This window comes from Suricata suricatta, chromosome 3 (genome assembly GCF_006229205.1).
Source record: "Suricata suricatta isolate VVHF042 chromosome 3, meerkat_22Aug2017_6uvM2_HiC, whole genome shotgun sequence".
Classification (NCBI taxonomy): Eukaryota; Metazoa; Chordata; class Mammalia; order Carnivora; family Herpestidae; genus Suricata; species Suricata suricatta.
In genome coordinates this window covers 97,969,669-97,979,450 of record NC_043702.1, presented here as the reverse complement: position 1 = coordinate 97,979,450, position 9,782 = coordinate 97,969,669, and the positions used below count along the sequence as shown (strand labels likewise).

Sequence of the window (9,782 nt, the reverse complement as noted above, 5' to 3'; positions counted from 1 at the left end):
GGCACACGCAGATACAGTCCCTGGGGACTGGATGAGTCTGTGGCCCTGCATTTCTTCCTCTCCTTTTTGACTCAATCATTCTGGAATTGGCTCCAACATGACAGAGTCAAAAAGGTCCACCCCACATCTTCCCAGAACACCAGAATATTCAGAGACTGAGACACTCAGAATCACCAGGAGTTCGGTGTCTCAGAATAGATCACCATCGAGGAGACACACAGGAAATGCCGAATTGTGAACTTGTGTCTGATCCCTCTTCTGGTATCTTTTGTTTGGACTGAACATAGACCCAGGCACCTCTAACTGAGCTGCAGAACTGAACCTCTCTTCCTCCATGTCCTCACTTATGAGGGCCACCGCTCCCCGCCCTGTCAGGGGGCTGATACCTCCTTCCATTTTCTTCGCAGATCCTTCCCCCCGCCTACTCTCCCCATATTCTATTTATCATGAGCATCAAGTTGCCATTGTTTTGTTTTCACTGCATTTATTTTCAAGGTTACTTTCTGTTTAGGGAAGATAATGTTTGTTTTCCATAAAGGATAGTGATCTAAAGTTTTAATTTTTAAAAATTGTATTTAAGCAAGAATAGGCAGTCCTATTAAAAAATATGAAGACATTCTTATGCAGGCATTAGGAGGAAATGAAACAAGTAGTGCAGATGGTACAGAAGTGACTGACGGTGGGGGATATTCACTTGTGTGATCCTGACAGGTGAAATTGAGGATAGCAGAAGCAGTTTGAATCAAAAAGCTGTGTGGCTATGGAACTAAGCGTGATGGTAGTAGGGGCTGAGTGGATGTGCTTGGGTCAGATGAGCAGGGAGCTAGAGGGAGGAATCTTGGAGATAACTCTTTCCCTGGGAGCCTGGCTGCCTCACGTGCAGCTTCAGCCCAGCCCTGGGCACAGATGTGGGAAATTTTCATGTATGAGGCACCTCTGAACTCTGGAACCCGGATGGCTCCTGGCCGTTTGGACAGCTCCTTCTCAAGACAGGCATCAGACTCGGTGCCTTCTCTGGGGTTTACGATGACCGGGCCCTGAGTACGAGGTGTATGGGCTCTAGGAAGCCCGAGTAATCTCTGTCCTGTTTCCTGTCAGAGTCCATGACTGAACTGCTATGGGGTTCATTGATGTGGGGTCCGTGATGACTGTCACATGTGACAACCGGCCATAGGAAGAAGGAAGGGAAGGCCAGGCTGTCCTCCTGAACCTCACACTTGAAAGGCTCACATGTTGAGCTGATGAACTGACAGGAGAAATTTCAAGAAGGGAGAGTCAATAAATATCAGAAGAGCACGTAAAGTAGAGCCAGGAAACGAGCAGAGGCATACGGAGGCTGTGTTTATCCCACGGGGGTCCATAACAACTTGTCCGTTTCCGGCCAATCAAAATAATAATCACACTGGGAAAATTGGTTCACCTGATTTGATAAAGTAATTGTTTTCTGCACAGGCCAAGTGGGGAAGGGGGAGGCCTTGGCAGCAAAGTGGGTGAGAGAACAACTGAGCAGTAACTGGAGGAGGTGAGAGGGACAAGAGAGGAGAGGAGAGAAGCTCTCTGTGGGCTGCCTGTGGGCATCTGGAGGGGCATCTTGTCCCACCCCCTGGGTCAGACACCGTCCACTCTCTTCCTAATGCCTGTGCTCTCTCTTCCTGGCTAACAGAATCCTGATTTAATTTTGATCGGCAGTTCGCTCAGGCAATGGAACATGATTGGTCTATGCCAGTCATGACAATTCTATGTGCCACTTTCCTACATGCTCCTCTAGCTGGGTGAGGGGCCTGCAACTTAGTGGTGGCTCTGAAGAAGCTTATGTTTCTTGGCGAGAAGTTCAGATGGGGCTGGCGTTCTTTCAACCTTCTGTCTGTTTTCTGCCTAGAGCACAGATGTGGTTCCTAGAGCCACAGCAGACAAGGCATCACATCCAGTGATGGCAGAGCAGAATGGTAGAAAGAGACCAGAACGATGCCACTGGGAAGCTGCACCAAACCCAGAGCAGCCTATCTCTGGATTTCTCCTTGTGTGAGATGGTAGCCAGAGGTTACTGTCTTTACTGCTGAAGCTTGCCAAATGTTTTATTACTTGCAGAAGAGATAGCAGAGCCCCACTCAGGGGTCAGGAGCTGCCCAAGGCCACAGTGCGGATTATAGGTCTCCCTCATCAGATTTCAGGCCGTTTCTTGACGTCCTCCACCCCACACTGCAACCACCCTAATCTAGGCCCGTCCCACCAGCCCCTTTCTGTGTGCTGAGTTTCAGTGCTCCCTGCTAATTGGTTCTGTCTGGTGTATCTTACCCAAATCCAGTTTTCTGCATGTCGTCTCCCCACCCCCACCCTTATCATGGACCACAGTGGAGGCAGATTTAAAAGGCAAGGTCCTCTACTTGGCATCAGCATCCTCTCCCTGACTGGGTGTACCCAGCTTGTCTCCTCACTGCACCAATCAGGTTTGGGCACCTCCATTCTCTACCTTGATTCTTCCCTGCTTCTTCCATTTCCACTGCTGCTCATTCTACGAGGCCCACCTCTTCCTTGAGGCCCACTCTGATGGCCTATAGTACTCTCTCTCAGGATTATACATTTGGGCATGAATTCTTTCTGTCTTAGCACTTTGTCTTGTATTGTCTTTTAAATGGTTTATTAGCACTTCTCTGGAAAGAAGGGCTGGTCTTCCACATCTTTGGACTGCTTTACAATTGCTAAGTCATGACATATAGTTGGTGCTCAAAAATACTTGGAAATTTTACAATTTTATGCATGTCCTGAAGTAACACATTAACATTAAAGTAACACATTCATTAATTTGTAGAATTTGGAAAAGTTAAAAAAGATTCAAAACTGTAATATCCACACCCATGGAAATCTCTGTTGGCATTTGGCCTATTTCCCCTTAGCAGTTGATCTTCCAAAAACTGAAATAATATTAACACATGGATTTATTGATAAATCTCTATTGTGGGAAGAAGTAAAACTATGTTCAGATGACACAATCTTGTACATAGAAAATACTAAGGAATCTACAAAATAATTGTGAAAATTGATGAAATGTCCACAAGGTTGCAGGTTAGGAGATCAGCATACAAAAATCAACTGTAATTCTATACACCAGCAATAAACAATTGGCAAATGCAATTTAAAAAATTCCATGTGCAAGAGCATCAAGAATAAAATACTTAGGAATAAATGGAACAAAGTGTAAGACTTACCTCTGAGTACTACAAAATACTTTGTAAAGAAATTAAAGAAGCCTTAAATAAATAGAAAGATAGCCCATGTTTATGGATAGGAAGGCTTCATATTTCTTAGATGACTGTATGCCCCAAGCTGATCTATAGGTTGAATGAGAACCTGATCTGAATCCCACTTGGCTTTTTTTTTTTTTTTTGCAGAAATTAGAGTGTTGGCTCTAAACTTCATATGATAATTAAGAAACCCAGGCTAACTCAAAACTATCTTGAAGAAGAACATATTTGGAGGATAAACACTTTGTGATTTTAAAACCTACTACCAAGTTACCTAATCAAGAGAATGTGGTTTGGGCATAAATATGGGCATATAGAGCAGTGGTATAAAACTGAGATGCCAAAAAGAAACCCCTTCACACTTAACGATCATTTGCTTTTCCTTTTTTTTTTTAAGTTGTTTCATACCAGTTTATTAGGGGTTCCATTTTCACTCTTCAATAGATTTTATGTATTTCTCATATGCTTCTTCCCTCATTAAGTCATCCAGTTCTGAAGGATTACTGATTGTTATCTTGATCAGCCAACCATCTCCATAACAAGATTTGTTGACAAGTGCTGGATTTTCTGCAAGAGCTTCATTAATTTCAGTTACTTCTCCTGATAGAGGAGAATAGAGTTCACTAGCAGCTTTCACACTTTCCAAAGCACCAAACTCCTCTTGTTTGTTCAATTTTGTCCCAACTTCAGGCAGACTACAGTAAACAACATCTCCCAAAGCCTCCTGTGCAAAATTGCTGATTCCCACTGTTCCAATACCATTTTCTGTTATCCATTCGTGTTTGTCTGTGAATTTACGCACAGACAGCAGAGCGGAGCCCATGCGCAGCGTCCGAATCGCGCCCGCCCTCAGCCCCCCAGGCGGTGGCAGGCAGGGCGCAGCGGGCGTGGAAGCGGCGGGCAGGCTGCGGGCTTCGAGCCGCACGCTCCGCACAGCTCTTAGCTCCCAGTTCGCAGAGGGGCGGGGTCGCAGTGCTGCGTCTCGGGAATCCAGGACGACGGGGGCGGGGCCGGGCCGGGTGGCCCCGGACTGGATCGTTTGCTTTTCAACGTGCACCAGGATAGTTCAATGGGAAAAGAATTTTCAACAAATGGTGTTGGAACAACTGGAAAGCTACTTGCAAAAGAAAGAATGAAGTTGGATTTTTTTCTTATACACAACACTCAATCTGAATCAGACATCTCAATTTATGAGCCAGAATTATAAAACTTGTTGCAGGAAAAACATGGGAGTAAGTCTTCATGATCTGGCTTTAGAGAAAGACTTCTTAGATACAAGAAAAGCACAAGCGAGAAAAAGAAAAAAATAGATAAATTGCACTTAATCAGAGTTAAGGACTTTTGTGCTGCAACTAATATCATAAAAAAGAAAACGCATAGAATCGGAAATTTGCAAATCATATATCTGATGAGTGGCTTATATCCAAAATATATAAAGAACTCTTCTAATTCAATACTATAAAGATAAGTAAACCAATTAAAAAAGAGGCAAAGGATCTGAAAAGACGTTCCTCCAAAGAAAATATACAAATGGCCAACAAGCACATGAAAACATGCTCAATAGCATTAGCCATCAGGAAAATGCAAATCAGAACCACAATGAGATACCACTTCACATCCACTAGGATGGCTAGAATCAAAACCACAAATAGTGGCAAGTGTTGACAAGGGTGTGGAGAAATTGGAGTCCTCTAATACTGCCGGTGGCAATGTCAAATGATGGATCTAAGTTAGAAAACATTTGGCAGTTTTTCAAACAGTTAAGCATCGAGTTACCATGTTATCTAAGAATTCTACTCCTATTTGTATACACAAGAGAAATGAACACTTACATCCAAACAAAATGTGAATATCAACATTATTCACAATAGCCAAAAAGTAGAAATAACTCAAATGTCTATTAATAGATGAAGGGATGAAGAAAATGTGGCATAGCCGTTCAATAGAATATTCAGCACTAAAAAGTCCTGATGCATGCTGTAACATGGAGGAAACTTGGGAACATTGTGTTAAATGAAAGATACCAATTATTAAAAGACCACATGTTGGGGCGCCTGGGTGGCCCAGTCGGTTAAGTGTCTGACTTTGAGTCAGGTCTTAATCTCATAGTACATAAGTTCGAGCCCTGCGTCAGGCTCTGTGCTGACAGCTCAAAGCCTGGAGCCTGCTTTGGATTCTGTGTCTCCCTCTCTTTCTGCCCCTTTCCTACTCATACTCTGTCTCTCAAAAATAAATAAAACATTAAAAAAAATTTAAAGACCATATGTTGTGTCATTCCACTGATACCGAATGTATAGAATAGGTAAGCCTATAAAGACAGAAAAAAGGTTAGGGGTGGCCCAGAGCTGGGGGTTAGGTGGAAGAATGAGAAGTGATTCTGAATGGGTTCAGGTTTTCTCTTTGAGGTGATGAAAAGGTTCTAAAATTGACTGTTGCATAACTCTGTGGACACGCTAAAAAAAAACCCTTTAAACTGTAGATTTCAAATGGGTTAATTCGATCATATGTAAATTAGATCCCATTACCTGCTAACAGTATATTAGGGATAAATTTCTTTGGTCAGTAAACACTCATTTAAAATGTACTTAGGAAGGCTACATAATATTTCACTATGCAAGTAAACCACATTTAGCTTAGTCAGAACTTTATTGATGGGCATTTGAATTGTTTTAGTACAGGAGTCAGTACAGAGATGAACATTCTTGCATATAGACACTGCATCCATTGATAGTTATTTTCTTAGGATAGGTTCTGACAAAGTCAAAACTCTTTTTATAAGTTGCCAAGTTATCCCAGAAATGGTCTACCAACCACCGTGTCTAGTTCATCAGACCTCCTTCAACGTGGAGTATTGCTGGACAGACATGCCTCTGCCGGTCCCGCGCGGGGAAATGGTAAGTCACTGAAGCTGATGTTTTGGTATGTTTGCTGGCTTACTAACTAATGAGGTTACCCATTTTCTCAAACATATACTGTTTACATTTTTTTATTTTTTCCTTTGGAATTGACTGATCATGTCTTCTGCTCATTTATTTCTTGTTAATTTATAAGAACACTTTATCATTTTAGGTATTAAAACTTTGTCATCATCATGGAAGTAGTCTTCTCAATTTGTCCGCTTCCCTCTTAATTCTGTTTTGGTGTTTCTTGTTTAAAATTTTTTTTTAAGTTTATTTATTTGTTTTGAGAGAGAGACAGAGAGAGTGAGAGGTTTAGGGGCAGAAAGAGTGGGAGAGTGAGAATCCCAAGCAGGGTCTGCACTGTCAGCATGGAGCCCGATGTGGGGCTTGAACTCACAAACTGCAAGTTCATGACTTGAGCTGAAAGCAAGAGTCAGACACTTGACCAACTGAGCCACACAGGTGCCCTGGAATCTCTTATTCTAAAGTGCAGAGGTTCTTGGGGGTGCCTGGGTGGCTCAGTCAGTTGAGCATCTGACTCTTGATTTTGACTCAGATCACGATCCCAGGGTCGTGGGACCAGACTCTGCGTCGGGCTCTGCACTGACAGTATGAAGCCTGCTGAGAATTTCTCGCTCCCTCTAACCCTTTCCCCCACCCTTCCTCTCTAAAATAAAAAATAAAACAATAAAGTGTAGAGGTTCTTCATTTTATGTAGTCAAATGTACTGACTTTAGTTTGAGGTTCTGGCTTTCTTTAATCCTCACATCCTCTAGGTTTTCTTCTCTTTGTGTGGGTTTGTATTTATAACTAACCTTTTATTCATCTGGAGTTTGTGTCAATGTATGATGTTCAGTCAAGATCCGTCTTCTCTCCCTAATTGTTACTAAATTATCTCAACTTAAAAAAAATTAAATTCTCCTTTCTTTGCCTCTATGAGTTTGCCACAATACTTTTCTTATATAACAAATGTATATGTATGTTTCTGGCCTTTGCAGATAGTTGGGAATTTTATAAATATAGTCCCTAATTGGAGTGGTTTGTTAGTCTCTTGCTGTATTAGTATTAACCTTTATACTTTTTATAGCTTTACAGTGTGCTTAATAAATGGTGAGGCAAATTCATCTACATATACTCTTTAAATCAAATTTGTTTGGCTATCCTCACCCTTTTAATCTTCTCAGTGACATTTAGAGGGGTTTTTCAAGTTCACTGATCCCCACCCCCTTACCTACCAACTCCCTACACATCCTTTATAACTAAGTGAACTGTTTCATATATGATCTACATAATATGAAAAAGATGTGAAGTTTTTATCACAACTCCAGTAGACACATTTTGGGATGCCTTAGCAGCCTACACATTTCCTCTCTGATAACTGCACCCTCCCAAGACGGAGTCTCCATAGTCATGTTATAAAATGTGATCCCAACCCTCCTTCATCACAGCCCGTTGGACAAGGGTGGAACCCTGACCCAAGCTAGGCAAATAAAAACCATTCTGGGAATTTCCATTGGGAGCCCTGGAGCGGGGGATTGGATGGCTGTTTCCTGCCAGGGCCTGGAGTGAGCAAAAGCTGGTCTGCTTTTGGAGGTTTGTGGTGGCAGCACCTGGGGAAGAAGTCCTTTAGACAGAAGTATTTACCATCTCTGTTAGGAAGGTTCTCAGTTGCTGCTGCCACGGCCCCCCAGATTTCTGAGGTATCTCTGCTCCTTTCTGATAAAATTATCTTCTTTGCTGAACACTAATTTGAATTGTTGAGGTGTAGTTAGGAAACTACAGATCCCAGATCAACACACGAGTTGATGGCCCCTTTGGGATCAGAACAGAATGAATTATTTGCAAGAGCCATGCTCTATGCTACGCACACTAATGTATGTTGAAGTGTTTAATCCTCAAAGTCCTGCAAGGTGGTTACTATCTTGCCTCAGAGCCACATGGCCAAAGAGGCTTTCAGAACTATCCTGGACTGTATAGATATAGAGTCCTCCTCTAAGGTAAAGCATAGCTCTCAATTTATTCCTAAGGAGGCTAATAGAATACTTCTCTTAGTCTCCTTTTTAAAAAAATTTACTTTCAAGTTAGTTAGCATACAATGTAGACTTGGCTTCAGGAGTAGAACCTAGTGATTCCTCTCTTACATAAGACACCCAGTGTTCATCCCGAAAAATGCCCTCCTCAATGTCCATCACTCATTTAACCCACCTACGCCCCTCCACCCTGCTGCAGCAACCCTCAGTTTGTTCTCTATATTTAAGAGTCTCTTATGGTTTGCCTTCATCTTTGGTTTTTATATTATTTTCCCTTCCCTTCCCCCATGTTCATCTGTTGAGTTTCTCAAATTCCACATATGAATGAAATCATATGATATCTGTCTTTCTCTGACTGACATTTTGCTTAGCATAATACCCTCCAGTTTCTTCCACGTTGTTGCAAATGGCAAGATTTTATTCCTTTTCATTGCCAAGTAGTATTCCATTGTGTATATATACCATGTCTTCTTTATCCATTCATCATTTGGTTGAATTTGGGCTCTTTCCCTAATTTGGCTATTGTGGATAGTGCTGCTATAAACATTGGGGTACACGTGTCCCTTCAAATTAGCACTCCCGTATCCTTTGGATAAATTCTTAGTAGTGTAATTGTTGGGTCATAGGGTGGTCCTATTTTTAATTTTTTTAGGAATCTCCATACTATTTTCCAGAGTGGCTGTACGAGTCTGCATTCCCACCAAGAGTGCAAAAGGATTCCCCTTTCTCCACATCTTATCAACACCTGTTGTTTCCAGAGTTGTTTATTTTAGCCACTCTGAATGGTGTGAGGTGGTATCTCATTTTGGTTTTGAGTTGTATTTCCCTGACAGTGAGTGATGTTGAAAATCTTTTCCTGTGTCTGTTAGCCATCTGGATGGATGTCTTCTTTGGAAAAGTGTCTACTCATGTTTTCTGCCCATTTCTTCACTGGATTATTTGGGTTTTTTTTTTTTTTTGAGTGTTGAGTTTGGTAAGTTCTTTATAGATTTTGGATACTAATCCTTTATCTGATATGTTATTTACAAATATCTTCTGCCAATATGTCAGTTGCCTTTTAGTTTTATTGATTGTTTCCTTCACTGTGCAGAAGCTTTTTATCTTGATAAGGTCCCAATAGTTCATTTTTGCTTTTATTCCCCTTGCCTCAAGAGACATGTCAAGTATGAAGTTACTGTAGCCTAGGACAAGGAGGTTGATCCCTGTAGGATTTTAATGGTTTCCTGTCTCACATTTAGGTCTTTTATCCATTTTGAATCTATTTTTTTGTATGGTGTGGTAAGAAAGTGGTCCAGTTTCATTCTTCTGCATGTTCTGTCCAGTTCTCCCAGCACCATTTGCTGAAGTCAGTTCTCCTACCTTTTGACCATAGATGTTCTTCTCTGACTCCCTAGAAACCTTCCAAGACCTCATGCAGCCAGCAACTACTGTCATCCTCCAGTGGTTCGTGAACAACTAGAATCAAAGCCTAGACCACTGTAGGCCAGCAGTGGTTTTTGAGTAACATACCCTGGCATGACCAACTGATCTTATTCCATTTTAGAGATTACAACCTGCACGTGGTTCCAAGGGAATGCTATTGAGAAGGGTAGGGGCTGAAAATGGCCATC

General features: G+C 41.8%; 1 protein-coding gene across 1 annotated transcript in view; it reads right to left on the bottom strand.

Moving 5' to 3' along the window:
• Window positions 1–3,635: 3,635 nt before the first annotated feature.
• The window catches only part of LOC115287038 (glycine cleavage system H protein, mitochondrial-like), a 40,869-nt gene continuing 34,722 nt past the window's right edge, over window positions 3,636–9,782 (bottom strand). Inside the window, exon 2 of the mRNA XM_029933327.1 lies at window positions 3,636–4,217. Within this exon, the coding sequence (XP_029789187.1) occupies window positions 3,673–4,217 (545 nt within the window). The 3' untranslated portion in view covers window positions 3,636–3,672. The remainder of the gene's footprint in view (window positions 4,218–9,782) is intronic.